At 39.4% G+C, this 22,865-nt stretch overlaps 1 protein-coding gene across 4 annotated transcripts in view; it reads right to left on the bottom strand.

Moving 5' to 3' along the window:
* The window catches only part of LOC149186580 (ARM repeat superfamily protein), a 482,448-nt gene extending 460,180 nt beyond the window's left edge, over positions 1-22,268 (bottom strand). Inside the window, exons 1-2 of one of the 4 annotated variants that reach the window (XM_089411041.1) lie at positions 22,010-22,268; positions 21,262-21,435 (exon numbers count right to left, since the gene is read on the bottom strand). In XM_089411041.1, the coding sequence (XP_089267167.1) occupies positions 21,262-21,402 (141 nt within the window). In that variant the 5' untranslated portion in view covers positions 21,403-21,435; positions 22,010-22,268. Of the gene's footprint in view, positions 1-21,261; positions 21,436-21,640; positions 21,780-22,009 lie in introns of those variants that run through there. The other 3 variants (XM_089411042.1, XM_089411043.1, XM_089411044.1) reach the window with 3 other exon arrangements.
* Between the last annotated feature and the right edge of the window lie 597 nt (positions 22,269-22,865).

Below are 22,865 nucleotides of genomic sequence, written 5' to 3'. Positions count from 1 at the left end.
TGGTCAAGTCTCCCAGTCCCCATTCAAAATACAAGATTGTTGTGCCATTTGCGTTGCATATAACACCTCCAGCGCCTGCTTGACCCGGGTTAGATTTTGAAGCTCCATCAAAAAATAGACAATATTTGTTGCAGTTACTCAACCAGAGGGCGAATTCCTCCTCCTTGGGTCTCAGTTTCCATGCTGTGGCTGTCTCTTTTGTTTTTAACTTATCCTTTTCTGATTCATAGCTACTGATTACGTTGCCATAGTTGATCAAGTCCCTTTCTTCAACACTGAGGCTGCTGAGGTTGATTTTGCTGTGAGATCGAATGGTCACAGTCTCTACAGCTAAGCTTATAGCTTTGTGGCATATTTTCCTTGTATTGTGGTTTTTGTCTTGGAACACTTTCTTGTTTCTTGCTATCCAGATGCTCCATAGCATTGTTAAGGGTAAAGTATTCCAGATTCTTTGAGATAATTTGATTTTCTTGCTCTTCCATGGGCAAAGCTTCTTCCAATTTTTGATTGCCTCTACTATACTTGGATTGGGATTCCACTCTGTTCTTCCTACAGTAGCTAGATCTTTCCAGCAGTTAGCAATCACTTGACAGTTGATAAACAGATGCTGGATTGTCTCTTCTGCTTGTAGACATATTGGACATCTGGAGGGGCCTATGATGCCTCTTTTTTTGAGGTTTTCAGCTGTTAAAATTTTCCCCTTCAGTAGGAGCCAGCAAAAGAATTTGACTTTAGGGGGGGCCTCTGCTTTCCAAACGAGCTTCCAGTGGTTCCATATGTCCTGAGGAAAGGTATTGGCGCAGAGGTGGTGATATCCTGCTTTGGTCGTGTACTCCGTGCCTGATGGGTCCCATCGAAAGCTGTCTCTGGCGCCCTTCTGAGTCGGGGCTTTGCTGTGTAACTGATCTTGGAGAGCGATGAAGTTTGATTGCAGATCCCTTGGGTAGTTTGGCAGATCCCAGCCAATCCATTCTTGGAAGGAATCTCCCCACTTGGAGATTTGGGCTAGGTTCCAAATTCCTTTGCTATGTAACCAATTTAGAGCTGGAAGAACATCTTCTTTGGATTTTATTGGATTTTGGCCAAGGATTCTATCTTTAGATATGCTTATGCTGCTTCCCTCTCCTGGGACTTTGGAAACATGCTGGGCCATGATAGGGATAATTTTCTTGCATAACTTCCAGATGTTGGAGCTGTCTCTGTTGGGTATGTTTACCTCTAGGAGCTTATGCCTAGAAGCGCTGAGATACTTGGCTTCTAAAACTGATTTCCACCATGCAGGGTTCCCTGTGATTAATCTCCAAACTATTTTAGCCCCGAGAGCTAGATTCAAAAGATAAGGAGACCTTATTCCGAGACCTCCTTTTTCTTGGGGCTGGATGATACTTTTCCAACCTACCAAATTGAATTTTTTTTTCTCTGATTTCCCTCCTTGCCAGAGAAAAAAGCGAAGGGCCTTTTCCAATTTGTGATGAAAATTCATTGGTGCTTGTAGCAAAGTAAAACGATAGAGAGGGAGAGAGATCAAACCTGATTTGAGAAGAACAAGACGGCCTGCTGGGTTCAACCACATGGTTCCCCATTGCTGGATTTTTCTTTTGATTTTGTCAAGAATTGTGTTCCAAGTTTCTATCTTCAGAGGGCCTTTGCTCACTGGCATACCTAGGTAGGTGAAGTGGTTCCATTCGACCTTGTAAGAGACCTCTAAGATATTTGCGATACTTTGAATGTTATGAGCCGAAGTATTCCATCCATATATGCAGCTTTTGTCTTGGCTTATTTTTCCTCCTGAGCATTCCATAAACTGGTCCAGGATCCTTTTGAAGCGCCTAGCAATGATAGTCGAAGCACCTCCCATTAGAAGGGTGTCATCAGCAAATTGAGAGTGATTGATTTTTTTTGTGCTCTGCTCGAATTTGATCCCTGTTATTAGTCCTGCCCTTCTATTGTAGTCCAGCGCTTTGCTTAGAGATTCAGCCATTAGAATAAAAAGATAGGGGGAAAGGGGGCAGCCTTGCCTTAGGCCTCGGGAGGATTGAAAGGCTGTGCAGGGTCGTCCATTCACAAGAGGTGAGATCCAGGGGTTGGAGATGCATGCTTTGATCATGCAAATGAAAGTGTCATTGAATCCTAGCTTGCTTAGGACAGCATAAAGAAAGGAATGATTGACTCTATCGAAAGCGTTTGCTAGATCAAGTTTAAGAATAAAACCTTTTTCATTTCGACTGAGGCTTGAGTGAATAGCTTCTTGAACCAGAAGGATAGAGTCAGAAATATGTCTGTTGGATAAGAACCCACCCTGGTTTTCAGAGATCAATGAAGGGAGGAGAGGCTTAAGTCTTGAGGATAGGATTTTAGTTATTATTTTATAGGCCGAGTTGCATAGGGATATTGGACGGAATCTGGAAAAGGAGGTTGGCCGGTTCTCTTTAGGAATGAGGGCTAAATAGGTTGAATTTGTATAGCCTCCTATTTTGCCTTTTCTTAAAACCCAGCGTATCATTTTGAGGATGTCCTTTTTAATCAAAGACCAAAATTCTCTATAGAAACTGATTGGAAATCCGTCTGGACCTGGGGCTTTGTCCGGATGGAGGCTCCATATCGCCTTTTTGATTTCCTCCTCATCGACTTCTTTTGTGAGGTTGTTATTCATTTCTGGAGTGACTTCTCTGCTCATGTGCTGGAGAAAGTTTGCATAGTCCACCTCATTGTGGTCCTTGGTTAAAAGAATTTTAAAGTGGGCTGTTGCTGCTTCCTTGATAGCGCCTTGAGATTCATGTATATTCCCTTCTCCATCTCGGATTGTGTTCACTGTGTTACTTGTTTTCCTTATCGTGGCTTGTTTGTGAAAATAAGAGGTGTTTTTATCACCTTCACGTAACCAAGTTTGCCGAGATTTTAATCTCCATTTGCTCTCTTCTTCTCTAACAGTTTGAGTTAATGCTGCATACAATCTGATTTCATTTTGCCTGGCTTGCTGGGTGAGTCCTTCCACTTCAATATTTTGCTGTATTTTTTCAAGCTGCTGTTTGATTTCTTTTTTTGCTGCCTCGGGTTCCTTGTAGTTGATTTTTGCCCATGCCTTTAACGCCTGTCTTGTTTGCTTGATTTTCGATTCCCAGATGAAAATAGGGGAGCCTTCCACATGATGCAACCAAGCTTGCTTAATAATGTCTCGGGCTGTTGGGATTTGATTCCAAAGAGAGGAATATCTGAAAGGAATGGCGCCAAGATGGCTTTGACTTTGTAGAGTAAGGGTGATGGGAAAATGATCTGAAGCGGAGGAGTTGAGGATTTCAGATTGACCGATAGAGAAGGAGGAAAGGAAGGTAATATTGACAAGAAAACGGTCAAGCCGCTCCATTATATTACCTGCTCCCAATCGCCTATTACTCCATGTATACTTGCGGTTTTTGGGCTTTAGATCCACTAGATCTTTATCATGCATGATGCGTTCCAGCCTGTTTCGACATTGGTCAGCAGTAAAGTTCCCCCCTCGTTTTTCATTTGAGTGTAAGATCAGATTTAGGTCCCCTGCTAGGATGATATTGTTATCATTATCTCCATCTAATTCTTCTTCTAAGGTGGTCCAGCAGATCTCTTTTTCCCTAAAATGATTGGGAGAATAGATGTTGTAGATTTTTACCTCTTTACCATTGTCCTTGTTTTCCAGCTTAGTGCTTACCCAATGCTGTTGTGTTTTGGTCATATTACAGCTCCATTTGTTTACATTCCACATTGTTAAAATACCCCCTGAAGCTCCCCTAGCTTCGTTGGTACAGCCTTCATACTGCTTTTGCTGGTCGATGAGTTTGCTGATTTCGATCTGACTTAGTTTCGTTTCTTGAACAAGTAGGATATCTGGCTTTTCACTGCGGATTAACTCCATGAGGGCAGCTTTTTTGGAGGGGTGCCCTAATCCCCTGCTGTTCCAGGACAGCACTTTCATCATTATTTACCTGTATTGTGCAGAGGTGCTCGCCTCTCTTTACCTTTGAGGTTGTTTTCCTTATCCGAGATTCCTAGTATGAAGGTTTCGATTGGCGTCTGTGATCCCATTGCAATATCCTTTTGTGCACTTTCCTCTCTATGCTGTTTTGCCGATTTCCTTCCTGGTCCATGTTTTTTCTGAATCTCATTGGAAACAACTAGATCCTTTGAAAGGCTTCTTGTGATTCTAGTTGAGGTATTATCCGGTGAAGGCTGAGGGATATGGGGGGGTGAAGAAAATTGATGCTCAGGTTCTTGAGAGGGTTCATCCACTGAGAGGGATGCAAAGGGGTTTGAAGACGGGGGAATGGGAGGATCAGATGGCCGTGGAGGGGAAGATGGAGAGGGGGAAGTTACTTGCTGAGAGGAGGGGGGTGGAGGCCCTGAGCTGGACGGATGCATGGAGGAGGGGGGATTTTTCAATGAGGGCTCAGCTGTATCTTGCAGAGGGTTTGATTTTTTTTTTTTTCGGACTATTTCCCATGCTTCCTCGGGAGCTTCTTTGCTACTATTATCCTCTGATCTAAATTTGGTGCATCTGTTAGCAAAATGACCATATTCATGGCATACCTTACATTTGAAGGGAAGCTGCTCGTAATCCACTTGCTGAATGTGCGTCCAATGGTCGACTTTGAGTTTGACTGCTTCTGGTAAGCCTTTACCTAGGTCCACTTCTACGCATATCCTCGCACAAGCATACATATTCTCCTTTGGTTCCGATCTGTCCACATATTTCCCCACAGCATTCCCGATAGCACGAACAGATTCATCTCCCCAGCAGTGGAGCGGAAGATGTGGCAGACGAACCCAAACCGGGACCGCATTAGGGACATCCATTTCTGGATCAAAATCAGGAGTCCATCGGTTGAGATAAAGTCCTCTGGTATCCATGAAGTAAGGTCCGTTTCTGAATATGAGGTTGCGATCTTCCACTGATTCAAAGAGGAAGGTGTAGAATCCCCTTCCACAAAATCTTATGGCGATTTTCCCTTGGACCATCGCATTCCAGTTCCTTTCCACCCATTTTTGTACCGTGCGAGGGGAAGGCCATAATCCTGTGAATTGTCCAACTAATCCACGGTCTGCTAGAGCTACAGCAGCTCTTCTAGGTAGCGCTGAGGGCAGAGGGATCTCCGGTATTTCATCCAGTTTCTTAATAAACTTTGAGGCTGAGGGACGGATTCGTTCCTTATTGGTCTCTGGAACGAGCGAGGCAAATGCTTTCTCCATTTCAGAATGCTCCTGAGAAGGCTGAGTCATGGTTCCGATTAGAAGAAAAGAGGACAGCGGGAAGCAAGGAGGTCAAAAAGGCAGGAGCCTTAAGAACCGAGGGCGAGGGCGCAACTGCCACAGAGCAGCTGCAGGAGGGCAGGAGGCCCGAGAAGAGAGAGCCCGAGCTCGGGAGAGCAGGAGGCTCCGGCCACGAGTCCAGGTCAGGGCTGCGGCCCAGCAGCGGAGCTGCCAGGCGCGGCAAGCACAGGCGGTTAAGGGCAAAACCAGAGGGGGCCGCTGTCCATCTCAGAGCGCTTTTCCCTAGTCTCTTCGCATTTTTTTTTTGCACATATAATTTATTAAGAATAATAAATTCACAATATAAGTTCTGCTCATCGGATTAAGACTATTTTTATATGGATTTTACACCTCTCAGAAAGAGGAATCCAACAAAAATATTAGCCTCTTAAACACAGGCTATATGCTCTTACTGAATTTAACATTTTTTCATATAAAAGTATATGAATTTTTCCAGGAGAAAAAACACCATATTATACACCTGTAAAATAAACAGTCAAATCACTGCCAAGAGGGAGTCACATGCTCCACAAGCAAGGCCTCATACGTCAATTTGGTGCCTGGCTAAGCTGTGACTTCAAAATCAACTATGTCATATCATTTGTTTCTGCTGTTACAGATCTCTTTTCCATAGCCAAAGTCATAAGCTAGTAAAGGACAATGGGAACAACTTATAGCTTTTTAAATTTTTTTCCTGTTATTATTTTGATGAATGATACTATGTATGGGCAGCTCTTGCCTATGGACATTATGTAAATGTAGTTTTCTGCAGTTTTAAAATTTTGGAGATATTCACGCAAGTTTTTAATGGGGACAGGCTATATGCTCTTACTGAATTTAACATTTTTTCATAATACACCATATTATACACCTGTAAAATAATCAGTCAAATCACTGCCAAGAGGGAGTCCCATACCCCACAAACAAGGTCTCATATGTCAATTTGGTGTCTGGCTAAGCTGTGACTTTAAAAATTACAAGCATTGTTGTCCGATGTGTGGGAAATTATTTATTGTGGAAGAATATCAAGATAATATACAAATACAAACAAAAAATATAGAAGACGAATTCACAAAGCTTCAACAAAGCAAGAAGGTATTACAACAAAATTACAAACAGCTCAAGAATATGTTTTACAGAGAATCAACAGAAAAGGGCAACAAAATTCTCATTTAAAATATAACAATCATAAATTAATTGAGCAGGTTAGAAAGTCCCAAGCTATGAAACAAAAATTAGAACAGGAAACAGAAGGTCTCGAGAATCAACTCAATAAGAGTCTATCAGATAAAGAAGAAGAAAATGTTCGCTTAAAAGACCTTAATCAAAGATTATTAAAACAAATCAAAAGTTTAAAAGATGATGAAGTGGACAATCCAAGGAACGAAGAACTGCGCGTCTAAAAAATCATAATCAAAATTTACTTACCCAAATTAAGAAACTTGAAAATTATAAGAAATCATTGAACAAATTAGAAAAACTTATCACAAAAGAAGCATCGAATTCTTCAGAAATCCAAGTTGAGAAAAAGGGAATAAACATTGATCCAAATAATATCACAATTCAAAAATATCCCAATCCAATTAAAGAGAAGACATTCAGAGGCTGCAGTTCAGAAACAGAAATACCAAGTGAAGATTTTGTGATCTACCCAGCAACAACTGGGCATGAAAGTAATCATATACCTGAAGAAAATCAAGAAATCATCACGAGCATGAGAAGGGAAAATCAAGTCACGAGAACTCCCTATCGACATCCTAATCATAACAGCAGGTACATTGACCAGTCAACGTATCAGCATCAATCAAAAGGAAAACAATTGACATATCTTCAAAATATCATTGATACCAATATTATCAAACCTCACAATAACAATTCATCATGGCAAGCATATAAATGCAATATTAGACAAAGGATTGGATTATCTCCAGCAATATTGCACGACTCGAACTCGTATAAGACTCGTCTGGCTATTGACTCGTCGACTCGTATAAGACTCAGGAACGACCCGTATAAGACTTGTCAAAATACCAAAAAAAAAAAAACCTAAAATATGGTCAATTGTAAGCACAAAAAATAAACTAATGACAATTTCAATCCTTATAAGTTATAAAAACCACAATATATGCAATAATTCATAACATCATCTCATATCTATAAAAGTACAACATAACATATTCAATTTTTGTAAGCAAAACATTTAGACACTGAATAAGAAAAGGAATCATGATTCCATAATTAAAATCAAAAATGGCAGCAAATTCAAAATTCAAATACATATGTCATAAATGATAAATGATTGTCTCATAACAATCTTGAGTCTCGTCACTCATGGACGACTACGCCTACAATAAGCCCTCGTGGAGCTAGTGCCAACATCAGAAGGCTGAAGAAATTGTGAGGAAGGTGTATTTGGAGTCTCCATTTGAGATGGAAAACTAGAGAGATCCTCAGTCTCTTCATCAAGCCAACCCAAAGCAGGGGACGACTCCACAACCCAATCAAACTCTAAATCAATAGTATCCAATAAAATTGGATTTGTATCCTTTGGTTGCACTTGTTTTGTGAGCATTCGAATGTTGTAGTAGATAAAAACCAACTTTTCCAACCTCTCATGCTCCAACTTGTTTTTCTTTTTGTTGTGGATGTGCTCAAACATTGACCAATTACGCTCACAAGAAGAAGCACTGCAGACTTGACTCAGAACTCTAATGGCAAATTCTTGTAATTGTGGTGCCTCGGTGCCACAATCTATCCACCAATGTGCTGTAAAAAAATAACAACAAAGGTTATCAATTTGCAATGCAAAACATATAAAAGAGAACTAGCAAAATTAGAAGCTAAGTTCTAACAATTTGCACTTACAAGGCATTTTCTTGTCCTTGAGACGTTGGCTTGAGTTCAATCCAAACATGCCAGATGCTTCCTTGTACATATTTCGTTGTATGTTGATTTTGTCTTGAATATATTGATTTGGGAACATCTTCTCAATGCATATCGTGACACCTCTCATCACCTCGGGATCTCTTTGAATGTTAGACTCCTCATTATAGAATAAGCTCGGATTGAGATATGCTCCTACTGCATGCAATGGTTGATGTAGTCGAATGTCCCACCTGGAATCAATAATTTGCCATAAAGAGAGATATTTAGATTCATTTCCCTTAGAGAAAGTCTTGATGGCCTCTTTGGCCCAACCCATGCCTCATAAATATATCCCATTGTAGGTTTCTCTCCATCCATCAATCTCAATACTTTCACAAGGGTCTCAGTGAAGCTAAAAAACTTAGTGACTTTGTCCCACAAACTATCACCAAAGACAAATGCTTTCACAGACAATGCTTATGGTTTTGTGCTATCTTTCCAAAATACCCATTGTTGGCTACAAAACATTCTTCTCAAAGCTTGGTACTCATACAAAAGGCTTTGGAGGAAAGAAAGTTTGTAGCAAACCGTGTGACAACTAGGCGACTAAGCTCACCTTGTGTGAATTCACTTATAAGGTTCAACACCCAAGCATGATCATAAATATACTTGGTAATTTCCTTGCATTCTTGCACAACATCTTGCACCCACTCCAACTTCCCAATGCCCTCTAGTATCGAGTCTATGCAATGGGCAGCGCATGGAGTCCAAAAAATGGTGGGATATTTGGCACAAAGCAACCTTCTAGCTGCCACATAATTTGTTGCATTGTCCATGATTACTTGGACAATAGTTGCAACCCCAACTTCCTCCACCACGTAAGTCAACAATGTAAAAATCAAATGTGCGTCTTTTACATGTGCAAATGCATCAATGGATTTTAGGAACATGGTTCCTTTAGGGAAAGCTACAACAAAATTTATTATTGTTCTACCCCTCTGGTCTATCCAGCTGTCAAACATAATTGTACAACCTATAAATTTCCATGAGCTTTTAATGCTCTCCAATTGTTCCTTGACACACTCAAGCTCCTCATCTAGCTCTTTCCCTCTAAGTGCATTATAAGATAGGGCTTTGTATCCAGGGCTATCACTTGCAATGGCATCCACCATGGGCTGATAAAAATAAGACTTTGCATAGTTGAATGAAAGACTGTTAAAACACCAAAACCTCCTCGCTGCCATATTTGCCTCCTTCCTCTTCTTTTCATTAAAACTCTCCAAGGTTGGTTGAGATCCTAGAGTTGTACAAGGACTAAAAAAAGAAGAGGTTATACTCTTGTTTGCCACAACACTTGAAGAAAAGTTACCAATACTTGGATTTTGAATCTGTGTTTCACTCTGAGATGAAGATCTACCTATCCCAACAATCTCATCCTTTCTTTTTTCCCTCTTAGAACTTTCTTCTTTAATGGCTTCCAAAGCAGCTCCCATTTCAATAGTGACTTCATCAGGGCAATTTTGACAGCATCCCACACCATTCCCAGGAATTCTAGCTAGGTGGTATTTTAGCCTATTTATGCATGCATGCATTGTGGCATTTGCAATTATTGCACTTGACATGGTGGTCATTACTTGCAATGAGTCGTTGACCGTCTAGACTGTCTAGTACCCTTTGGTGGCATGGTGACGGAATCTGGAGAAAATATAAAAAATAAATAATAATTTGTTTCAATTTTTTTGTTTTTTAGATTTTTTTTGTTTTTTTAATTTTTTCTAGTTTTTTAATTTCTTTAATTTACAAATTTTTTGGGCCCTATGTGGCTAAGAAACTCAGCCACACCTGCGGGCTGAGGAGAGAGACTCTCCAGCCCTATGGCTGAGTTCCTTGGCCACACAGGGCTCGTGTGTGGCTGAGAATCTCAGCCACAGGGCCTTGCTGACTCCTCAGCCCGCAAAGGCCCTGTGACTCCCCTCAGCCCATGGGCCCTATGGTTGAGTTTCTCAACCACGCACGGGCCCTATGTGGCTGAGAAACTCAGCGATAGGGCCTAAAAACAATTGTAAATTAAAAAACAAAAAAATTGTAAATTGAAGACAACACAAAAAATTACATGGAAAACATTCAAACAAGCAATCCAAAGTTTGTTCATGAAGCCTACCTGTTTGTGATGAAGTTGGGTCAGATCTGATGAAGCCTCCTTTAGCCTCCTAAGAACTCCTTCACTCTACAATGGAGTCACTCAACACTCATAGAAATGAGTCAAACACTCAAATGACAAGTGAATGACAAATGGAAGGCAGAGAGGTGCTTATAAAGCACCCAATTTCCCTTTCCCTCCACCTCATTTCCCAAAAAAAAAAAAAAAAAATTGCAAAGTGAGGGTCAATGGGTCCTATAAGGGTTTGATACGAGTCTAATGCCAAACCCGCGAGTCCCATACAGGTAGTCGGGTTTAATACGAGTTTAACCGAGTATGGGTCTTAGGCAGGGGTTCTATGCAAAAGACCTATCTCGCTATAGAACCTGCCAAGACCCGCAGGTCTTATGCGGATTATGCTACACTGATCTCCAACTCCCACTGTTTATCTGTCCTTGAAAATAGTTGGAGAGACTCCCCACAATGGTTGCAAGAGTATGGTTCAATGAACCTAACCTGCAACTTGAAGCAGTGACCCAAAGCCAAAGTTGCTTTTAATTGAGTGTAGTCCTCCTATAGAGGAAATTATTTCTACAAGTGTTGTTCCTCGCTTTGTTGAATTCTTGACAAGGGATGATTTTCCACATCTTTAGTTTGAAGGAGCATTACAACTTGGTGCGGGACAGAAGACTTAATTACTTTCATCAACGCAGAAGCAATGTCTCTAGGGCATTGTTGTTCCCATTACCATCTTCCATGAAGACCAAGTTTTCACCATCGACAACACACTCTTCCTCCGAATTATTACTCTTCTTCCCCTTCTTTGCTAGGGATGTGGCACCCAATATCACAATTATCTAGTGTGCTCCCAAATTTAGCATGTCCAAAATGAATCGATTGGCTCAAGAAATGCCCGCCAAGCCAATGTTGTGGCAATGTTGGCTGATGACGTTTTAGGCAATGGAGATTGCCTGAGTTGTGATGCATTCAAACATTGGGACCCATAAACCCCAACAACATGTGCACTCCATACAACCCTTCTGATCCAAGTGAGCTCGGCGAAAATAGCATTAAACGCCTTGAGATTCCAGACAAAGAGAGTCATGCAAGTTTATGAAAGCCACTTCGCTTTCGGAGCTACGAGATGGGAGCATTATTGTATCCCATGTATGATGAGTTTCTGCATGAGAAGCAAACATTAGTTGTGCAGGGAACGTTTTTGACAATTGCAAAAGAATTGTTGAGCAGAGGGGCAGTCAGGCAGCGAAATGTATTTTAAGAACTGTACAAATTGTATATGGTAGGGACATAATGGTCTGCAGTAGGTCATAAATTTGACAAACAGGGAGACAAGTCTGCAATTGAAATGCCCAAAATCGTTGGACGACAAAACTAGTGGTGAGGGAAGACCACACACTATGGCTCAACTTTGAGCAGGCCAAGAGAACACCAGCTCTGATACCATGTTAAACTCACACCAAAATGTTGAGAAAATTGGTACAAAGGAAGTGTTTCCTAGGCATTTATACTTTTGGCCTAGGAAGTCACTTTAATAGTCCTTTTGTTTATTGAAATTGTGTTTTATTAATGTCGAGGGGCTAAAGTACTGTTTATGAGGAGAAGTACTAGGTATTTTAATTTATTAAGGTCACATGGGTTATAAAGTGACTTTATGTGAAAAGTACTTAAGTTCACTTTATGTTATTAAAGTGACTTTTATATTTTAAAATTCACTTTATAAGAGAAGAAGTGACCGCGGTACTAAAACATTAAAAGATACTAGGGAGGCTATTAATAAAAGAAGGGGACCACATGAGGAGGGGTCAAGTAGGAGACTAATCTCCACCCTTGATCTAAATGGATTGAGATTGAATCTCAACCATTAGATCTTAGGGATAGGGTTTCCATCTTTTTCAAAGAGACAAAATGGAAAAAGGAAGGACCATTATAATTCTAGTGATTCTTATCAAAGGAAAGAGGAGAATGAGAGAGGGCAGCAAGAGGAGCTTGATTTGGAAGGAGCCCAAAGGAGAGGAGCTCGAGAATGCTTGCAGAGAGAGGCTAGCAACCTAAAGGAAAGAGGAGAACGGATGAGAGAGAAAAGGAGCTCGAGCCTGCCAGGAGAAAGGAAGAGGAGGCTTAATGAAGAAAAACTTTACAGTAGAGAAAACAAGGAGTTCACCAAATCGAATCTCAGGGAGGTAGTGTTAGAGGCAGAGAACATTTCAATTTGCAAGAGAAAATAGTCATTTATCTTCAGCACTCAAGTTGAGGCCATTTCCAAGCTAAATCAAGCCATTCCCTTATGAAAATCAATCACCTAACTTAATGTCAGATTGTAAGGCCAAGAGACTAAGTCCATGAATGAATTGTGTTTCTGCATTAAGAGAGAACATAGATATATACAAGGAGAGGGAGACTATTGGGTTTCATCTCCCGATGTCTTTTCATCTTCCAATTTCTTTTATTTTGATATTTACAATATGTACATGTATTTTCCTAATCCCAAAGATTCGGTGTCAACATTCCCCCCCCCTTTATCTGAAGGGATGTTGGTGAGTCCAAGAATCATTCTAAATCTTTCAAACTTTTCCCTTCCAAGCGCTTTAGTGAAAATCCCTGCAATTTGCTCATTTGTGAAACAATGTCGTAGGTGGATTGTCTTGGCCTCAACATGATGTCGAATCAGATGGTATTTTGTATTAATGTGCTTGGTTCGATCATGGAACTTTGGGTTCTTGGCCAACTTTATTGCAGAAGTGTTGTCAATCAAAACAGGAGTTGAATGCACTTGTTTCTCATGTGAATCTTCCAAAATTTTCTTGAGCCACACAATTTCCTTCGTTGCTTCAACTGTTGCCACATATTCTGCCTTAGTTGTGGAATCTGTTGGAACTGATTGTTCACGTGACCTCCAGGAGACAGCTCCTAATCCAAGACTCATAACATAGCCTAAAGTAGATAATCCAGTTACTTTATCTCCATCGAAATTTGAATCAAAGCATCCAATCAAGTTGAAGTCACCCACCTGTGTATGCTTGAGTCCAAAGTCTTGAGTTCCCTTCATGTACTTTAGAACTCTTTTTGTAGCAGACCAATGACCCTCACAAAACTTTTGCATAAACCTGGAGAGGATTCCAACAACAAATGAAATGTCTAGTCTGGTAGTAGTCAAGTAGTTGAGGTCTATACTTTGTTGTGGCCTCAAATTATTTTCCTTCAATGGATGTGAGCTTTAAGTTGTGTTCCATTGGAGTAGTCAAAGGATTGCACTCAGCCATGCCAAACCTATTCAAGAGATCTCCAATGTACTTCTTCTAAGGGAGGAATATAAACTTTTGATGTTGAGTTACTTCAATACCAAGACTATACAGAACATATCCCAAATCTGTCATTTAGAAACCTTTCATCAATTCTTTCTTTATGGATGCAATGTAGTTCTCATTGTTCCCTGTCATCAAAAGATCATCTACATACACCACAAGATATACAATTGCTCTTCCAACCTTCTTGACAAACAAAGTTGCATCATCAAGATCATAATGTTTGAAATTGAGTTTCAGAAGATTCTCAGTCAATTTCTCATACCAAGTTCATGGTGCTTGCTTGAGGCCATACAAGGATTTTATAAGTTTGCATACATTGTGTTTCTAACCCTTCACAACAAATTCTTCTGGTTGGAACATAAAAACATTCTCTTTCAAATCTCCATTCAAGAAAGTAGTTTTTACATCCATTTGATGGACTTTCCAACTGTTTTGAGATGCCAAGGCAAAGAGTCTCTAAACAGTAGCCCATTTTGTTGTGGGGGCAAGGTCTCCTCATAATCGACCCCTTCCTTCTGTGCAAAACCTTTTGCAACAAACCTGGCTTTATGCTTATCAAGTGAGCCATCTGTTTTGTACTTGTTCTTGACGACCCACTTGCAACCTATTGATTTGGTTCCCAATGTAGGATCAACCAGCTTCCAGGTGCCATTCTTTATCAAATCGTCATATTCTTTCTACATTGCTTCTTTTTATGCATCATGAGAAGCAGCCTCTTTAAAGGAAGTTGGTTCGAAATTTGTAGACAAATTTAGTTCAAAATCGTAAGAAACATCCATATCAATAGGTGAATCAGGATCATTTACATCACCTTCATTCTATTTAATAGAACGTTTTGTTCCTGTCTTTCCAAACTCATCAAGACGAACACTTTCAAGTGTCTTTGTCAGCCATTTTGGAGGACCTTTCTGAGATGGCACAGACTACTCAGTTGACTGAGATGGGGATAAATCAATATTTAGCCTCCCAATTATGTCAATCACAGCACTCAAAGTGTCATAGTGATCAGTGGTTGGAGCTTCAGGAGGGGGAGAGAGTGCTTTAAAAGGAGATTCCATAGATTGATCCAGTATATGGATCCCCCCTTTAAGATGTGGAATCTCATTATCAAACTCTTGAAAAGACTTTGCATGTTCGAATCTATCCAAGTGATCAAGTTGTCGCTCAACAACATTGTCAGTCTTGGAAGATTCAGGAAAGATGACATCTCTAGATATTATAAACTTCTTATTTACTTCATCATAGAGACGGTATGCTTTGGAGGCCTCTGAGTACCCCAAGAAGATACATTTTTGACTCCTCGCACCGAGTTTGTTTCTTTGGTCCTTAGGTATCAAGACATAACAGGTGGAACCAAAAACCCTGAGATGCCTCACCGAAGGAATGTGGCCAAACAACATTTCATAGGGAGTCTTATTTTTTATAGCAAGAGATGGACACCTATTCTTTATATACACAACACATAGAACTGCATTAGCTTAACATTCTTGAAAAACATCAAAGGGAGTGTTACTATTCCTGCTAAGGAACAAACTCAAGCCTTATCCAAGTACAATAAGGATGAGACAAGAGCTCAAAGGATTCTAATAGAATCCATCAGAGACTCTCTCATTCCTTATGTTTCCAAACTTGAAACATCAAAAAAAATCTATGATAAACTGGTAGAGCTATTCTCGGTAAGCACAGTTGAAGAAGTGATATCTCTGCGAAATGAGTTGTACAAGATAAAGATATCAAAGGAAGGAATAGCTCCATACTTCATGAAGATCTCTGAGATGAGGGATTAACTTCAAGAGCTGGGGGAAGTCATGTCTGACAGAGAAATGACAACATTAGTACTCAATGCTCTACCTAAGGATTGGGGTAACTTCACATCAAGCATATATGCCAAGAAAGAAGCCACTCCACTAAGTGAAATGTGGTCTCTATGCAAGATAAAGGAAACAAAACTTGAAGCAAAGGAAGATGTGGGATCAAAGGAGCAAGCATTTGCTACCACGGCCAAGAGAAAGGGAAAATTTGGCAAATTTGGTCCACAAAGAACAAATAACAAAGATATGTCCAAAAAATCCAATGCCATGGATGCCAAGAATATGGGCACTACAAAAGGAATTGTCCTAAACTAAAGAAGGACAACAACAACAAAAGAAAGAGGAAAGAAGCTCACATGACTCAAGAGGTGAAAGAAGAAGAAAAGAAGCAAAAGAAGGAAGATCATCTAGATCTCTACTATGAATAAGTCAAACTCTTTACTTAAAGTCTTCTTTCAAAGTTTTGAGTAGGATAGGAGCATGTAGGAAAAAAATAAAATTGCATGGCTAGAAACATCTTCTAGAACCTAGAAGCATGATGTACATAGAGTTCTAGACACTCATGTACAAAGAGCATTTATAAATGACAACAAAAATGCATGGTTAGAAATATCTTCTAGAATATAGGAGCATGGTAAATATAGCTCAAGTTATTCATGTAGAAGGAGCATACCTAAAATAGGACCTCACCCACAATGAAAGAAAATTGATCATGATTAAGAATCTTAGAAGACCTCCATCATCAAAAGGAAAGAAACAATTGCAGGGTAAGGGTCTTCAAGATCCTATGATGGAATCTTCAAAAGAAGATTCATAAACAAAAGCAAGTGTCTCATTGGGAATCCCATTCATGGGATTCAAGAAAAGGATGATATGCAGGCAAGCTAAGATGAAGCAAGAAGGTCCACACCAAGGACAACCAAATGAAGCTAAGATGATCAAAGGAGAATCAAGATGAGGTATGTATGCATCAAAGTCTAGTCATGTTATATATATATATATATATATATATATATATATATATATATATATAGATACATATATATATATATATATATATATATATTAATTATTGAGTCATGGGAATAGTTCTATGACATGATTAAGTATGAAAGAATCTCTTTCACCAATGACATGCTCGAAGGCATGTACTACAATGCAATGAAGGTCAACAAAAGGAAATACTCACATAAGGAGTATAAGATTGCTAACTAAGAAGCAAGTGAAGAAGAAATGTTGACTAGTCCTAGAAGCAAGCAATGAAGAAGTGCTCTCACAAGGAGCAGAAGGTGGTTGACCTATCTATCCAAGAAGAAGCAAATGAAAAAAGAGATCAAGCATGTGAAGAACACCATGATCACCAAGAATCACTCTCTGACAAGATACTTTGAAGACATCTCCCGAAAGAAGGCATGACAACTCTAACAAAGGAAGAAAAATATCAAAGGACCCTTGACACCTGTGAAGGCCTTGGAGATATGAAAGGTGCAGATAACTGATTCTACTCTACGAAGATGTCATGATCAAGAAGCCATACAACAAAAGCACCATTTAATGTTGAAGCAATATCAGGATGAAGTCATGAAGGGCTACTAGATCAAATCATGGGATCAAGCATGTACAAAGAAGCATCCATGTGAAGAGTAGTCTGAAGCGTAGACAAGATGACAAGGAATAATCAGATGACAAGAGAACCTGATATGTGACAAGAAGGCCACTTTCCACGAAAGAAGCAATGACATGACAAAGAAGGAAGGAAAGTGATTGATGGATGGTTCCCTACCAGGAAGAAGTTCGAAAAAAGACTTCATGGCATCAAAGGAAAGAAGGAGATCAAGCAGCTGGAGGACCCACGAAGAAGAAGTTGCTGATGAATGGACAAGTCCCTAGCTAAGAGTGAGTTATAACGAGTTCCCAATTACAAAGGGTCTTGGACAAGTACCTTGTCGGAGGATACTTGGGAATGTCTTCCTCAACTGAGAGGGAGTGATAGACACAACATTCTTGTCTTCACTTGGGAAGAAAGAATGGGAGGATTGGGTAATCATCTGGCATCTGATACTCTTTGAGGATGTGTAGGGCGTCCAAGACAAGAGTAGGCAAGAGGACCGATATTCTTTGAGGGCTAGGAACCCAAGATAAGAATAGTCCTAGAAGGTCATACTCAGGGTGGGTATGTACCTTGGGAGACAATGACTACAGTGTCTATAAGTCATTGGTCTCGCCAACATTGTGCTCTAATCTATTGAGAGAGAGAGTTGTTAGTCAAAGCCTTGTTGTGGAAACAATGTTGGTTACTATGATGTTATAACAGATGGATTGCCAAACCGGTTTCTCTTATGTGAATTCTTCAAGATTGAAACATAGACAAACACCTTGTAATGTTGTATGAAAACCTCCCTAGTTAAGAGGGAGTGTTGAAGGAAATGTAACTAGGTTCAGTCTTCATAAATGTACTTTTGATATGTGTATTTATTCAAGAAAAGAAATATTACTTTTATAATATATGTCAATGAGTTTCCTGCTCATTGAAATAGGTCTAGCACATGTTAAAGTGCTATAGGTGAGTCAAATACTCAAAAGAAAATGTTGAAGACCTTAAGGGCATGTTACACCATGTATGTTTATGTATTAGAGTCAAGAGAATACCTCCAAGCAAAGTCAACAAGTCTCCTCCATGCAACAACACCTACAAAGAAGCAATCTGAATTAAATAAGTCAAGTCGGCCTGCAATCTTCAAGTCGGCCTAAAGGAGGGACAAACCTCTATATATAGAGGTTGTCCACTCCCTCAAAAGACAACGCATTCCTCTCTGAAATCAACGAAGGTAGGAAGCCGAGAAAAGGGTAAACAAGGGACGAAGAAAGGGTCTTCAAGAGCAGCGAAGAAGAAGGGTACACAACCGAAGTCAAGAGGATTGTTTTCTAGGGTAGAAAACAGTCACACATGCGAGAAACAGAAGCAGCCCTACAATCATAATTGCAGCAATACAACAATCCTAAATCTATCTTTGTTTGGGCTAGAAAGTAAGGTCTACAAGGCCTCCTACTCAAGCAAAGAAAACTCTCTCTCAAGCAAAGGTGAAAAGGCCCTAATTCACAAGGATACCTTCCACACGTGCAAAGGTCTAGGGCTATTGTACAGTCACACCAAGTCTACACCTACATCTCAAGAATGAGCTCGTTTGGTTGAAAGAAGGAAAGTGTCTACATAACCAAAGGATATCATTAAGTATAGAAGAGAGGCATCTCGTCTAGAGCTCACATAAACAAGGTCTATGTACAGATGGAAGAAGGAGGACGAAGTGCCAGAAGAAGAAAGACTAAGTGTCGGGGAACAAAGTGCAGAAAGGAGAAAGGACTTGACTTGTGCTTGGAGGATATTCTAGTCAGGGTTCTAGGGTCTGGCATTGATCAATAAGAAGCTTCAATAAGAGACAACTTATCGAAGGGTTTTCCACTCAAGAGAAGAGAGGGTTTTGCCCTGGCAGAGAGCCAACATCTTGTGTTCTTGTTTTTATGTTTTTGGTAGCAGTTTGATGAAGTACACACACATGCATTAATAAGAAGAAGAAGATTAAGCTAACAAGAAAAAATAAAAAGATTCCACAAATTGTTATCAAGTCTAGAAGAATCACACTACACCTAATTGCCCTAGATTCTTCAACACCCTGATGGCTTGAGTTTTGACTTGTCTGCATAGTAGACTGCTCCATCAACATTGTAAGTGAATTCTTCAAAGAAATCTCTTCTGAAACTCATGTGGCAAGTTGCTCCTGAATCAAGCAACCAAGCATCATTCCATGAAGCAAGTGAAGCAGAGAATAAGTCTTTAGTTACTCCAATGTTGCAATGTACCACAACATAATGAGCGGACCCAAGTGCTTTTCTTTTCCCTTTACCAGGTGTTTTACTTTTTTCTTCATTCTTTCCTGCTCGATTTTGTACCTTTTTCTTCATTTCTTTCCTGCTTGATACTATCCCAAGGCAACTTACATGTGGGAGCATCATGTCCATTTCTATTGCATCGTATACAATGAAGATCAGAGCTTTCTCCTCGGAAATGTCTGCCCCCCCTGCCTCTAAAATTCTTCTTTCCATGTCCTCTTCGGCCACCTCTTCCTCTAGAAAAATCTTGTCCTTGATTATTGTCTTTTGTGCAACACATATAGCTTCTTCAGGAGACTGAGGAGTTGTCTTCTTCCCAAAATCCTTCTCTATTTCAGCAAACTTCTTCTTAAGAGAGTCAAAGGAAATCTCCTTAAGTTTGCCACTTGCTTGCAAGGATTCAAGATAATGTGAATAAGTGGGATATAGTGCCTTGACATAGGCTATGAGAGGAACATCTATTTCAACACCAGTGACTTTTTTGTCATACATAATGGATCTTATTTTTGATGCTAAGGCAAGAGGGTCATCATTTTTCAACTCGAGATTGAACAACTTGATCATCAATTGAACAACTTCAAGCTCAGAGTGTGAGTCATATAATTCCTTCGACTTCTTTAAACCTTCAAAAGCATTTGAAAATGGTGAAATATGGCGACTTGCCTCTTCATTTATTGATGTTGCAATCAAGGCTTAGGTCTTGTTTTCTCAAATGACGAGCTCCTTGCCTGAAGTAGGTCTTTCAAATGCATTGTCTCTTTCTCCTTCACAAATTCTTTTCCACAACTCATTGAAAATCAAAGTGTGTTTTGTCTTCCTGGACCACTCATGATAGTTGTCTTTGCCATAGAGAACTACTCCCACAATGGAGATTAGTGAATGCATCATCAAAAAAATTGTGCTTTTGATTTCCAAAATAATTGCAACCTTACTTGATATCTTCTTGGGTAAAAGATTGATTTAATTATATGGATGGCAAAACCCCACTTTTCACTATACCAAGTCAATATTTTAATTTCTCATGCATAGTATATCGCCACTCCTAACATAATATACCACTCAACTTATGCACTTTCCATAAATCAAGGTATGCACTTCATGCCATTCATAAATTTGTCATATGTATTATATACCATATGCAGCCTTTTAAAAACACATTATTCAAATCATGCCATCGAATTATGTGCCATTCACACTATATATCATACGTTATATGCCTTTTTTAAAATCACTCAATAATGGAACATGGTCTTCATAAAATATATATGCCTCCTTTTAAAATGACTCTAATGGAACACTGTCTTCAAGGATAATTATTTTGCAAAATTATCTAGTTTCAAACATAGTAGTAATAAAAAAATTACATTTTAACATAGTGCATAACATATTTTCTAAATAAATTTATAAATTGCTATCAAGGAAATTGTTTGCCACGGTTTGGTTCATGTAAACACACGTGCACACTTGTGTAGTATATGCATATACCTATGATGTTATCAAGAACAATGTAAATGAACACAAATTCAGTATGAGTGTAGTTAGTTGCCGAACAGGTGAATGTTCAAGAGACATGCAGTCCTGTAATGATCAACATTTTTTCTAATCGATGACTAGCACTTTAGATTGCGGTAACCCATAAAGTACAAATGGCAGTGAAGTCTCCCACAATTGACACATGTTTACGGGAGTATGCACATGCAGGGTTTTAGAAAAGAGAGCTCATATTATAGGTTTAAGTGACTCAAGTTTCCTCCTCTGAAAGGAAAAACTCTTCTATGAGAACCTTAAATTTCAGGAATTAAATATTAGACTTCAGCAAGAAAGTAATGTGAAGCTGTCAAGTACAGTCACTAGTAACCACACTGTGACTACAACATTGAGGCCGTTCCAGACCATTAGTGAAGAAAGTAAGAATTGTCAAAGAAAGCAAATGAAGGAAGGAAGGACTTACCAAGAGACAGGAGCAGAAGCCTGGTTTACTTTCACAGGACGACAGAGTTGCCTCAGCAGGCTTGCGCAAATTCTCATCCGGACTCAACGCATTCGTCAATAAAGTATACAAAGTCGGAAGATCAGCCGTGGACAGCGCCATTTAAGCAAGCTCTTACGTGTATCCGCAACAACCCTGTAAAATAACAAACAAAAACAGACTTAAAGATGAAGCTAAGTAGGAGAGACAAAGATATTTAAAGCCAAATAAGGTTAATCTTACAATCAAATAGAGACTGCAAGAAGAACATAAAAACAACAAAATATAAAACCTAATTGAACTCGGCAACTAAGAATACACCCGACGAATTCGCTTGCAGTGCACAAACGATTGGCCTCACCTATAAACCATGATTCAAATTCACTTCCACATTATCCATCATGGGTTTCGACCAGGAGACCTCTAAGGCTCGGGCAACAAATTATCTAGACCACTAAATTGGCGAAATGCAACCTCTGGAGCTCCGTATTATAGCATAAACTGAGTCAATACCGACATTCAAATCATGTAAACGGGCTCCAGCAGGGGAAAATACAACAACAAGAGGTGCTAAGAGATTCTTATTCAAATTCATTTTAAACTAATGGAACTAGCTTTAAGACTCTGATGTAAATGGTAGACAGATGGCCTGAAGAAAGTGAAGACTGAAAATATGACTCAATTTCTTTAAAGATCGGATGAATTTGAGATGATCTATGAGAATAGATACCAGCCTGGAATGAGCAGATTGCCGAGACCGAGCTTTCTTTCTGGGCTCCTCCTCTTCCTCCTCTGAGCAGAATTGTGTTGATGAAAAGAGATTCTGGCCGCTATTATTCGTGCTTTATACCTTAGGGCTGCCTCAGTCGCTTACCCTGTCCTGCCCGGCTCTGCCCTGCTGTGTTATTATCAATATGATAAAAGCTTTGAGAATTAATGGAAGCGGCGCTTGGTGTTTTTTGTTTTAATTTCCCGGCTATAAGAGATCGATCAATAATATGTTTCACTCTGAAAGTTTACGTTTTATAAATATTATTTAGATTTTAAAATTAGCACGAGTTCATTTTAATTTTCAATTCGCTAAATTAAGCTTTTATAAAATTAAAGTTAAGATAAGATTTATATTAATTGGTTTGTTATTAAGACGGTTTTCCTATTTTATTTTTATAGTCATTTTAATTTATTGATATTATTGTGTCTTAATTATACGTTATTTCTTTTGTGAAATATATTTTATTTTTAATTATTCATTAGGTCTTATGAAGTATATTTTTTATTTTATTTATTTTTATAAATTTATGAAAATAATTTACCATGATAGGGTGGGAAGACAAGACATTAGTAGGTCTATGGGAATTCATCTAAACGTCTCTACCTCATGTCAACGAAGACAGCATGTGGCAACCATGCATCAAGCATGAGGGCCTCCATGCGCTATTTAGAAAGATCGATGTTTATTTTAGTTGAGAGTGTCAAACAAGGGATTGTTTCACTTGTTTCAGTTGTGAGGGTGATGGGAGTGTTTGTTGTTGACAGGGGTACTAAGGCTCTATTCATCCTCAAAGGTGTCTGGTGCGTTCCTTCAC

The sequence above is a fragment of the Pinus tabuliformis genome, chromosome 3_1, assembly GCF_031772625.1.
Source record: "Pinus tabuliformis cultivar Carrire ecotype Pingquan chromosome 3_1, CPIR1, whole genome shotgun sequence".
Taxonomy (NCBI): Eukaryota; Viridiplantae; Streptophyta; class Pinopsida; order Pinales; family Pinaceae; genus Pinus; species Pinus tabuliformis.
Note: the sequence above shows the minus strand (reverse complement) of the source record. Positions and strands in the feature narration are given on the sequence as shown.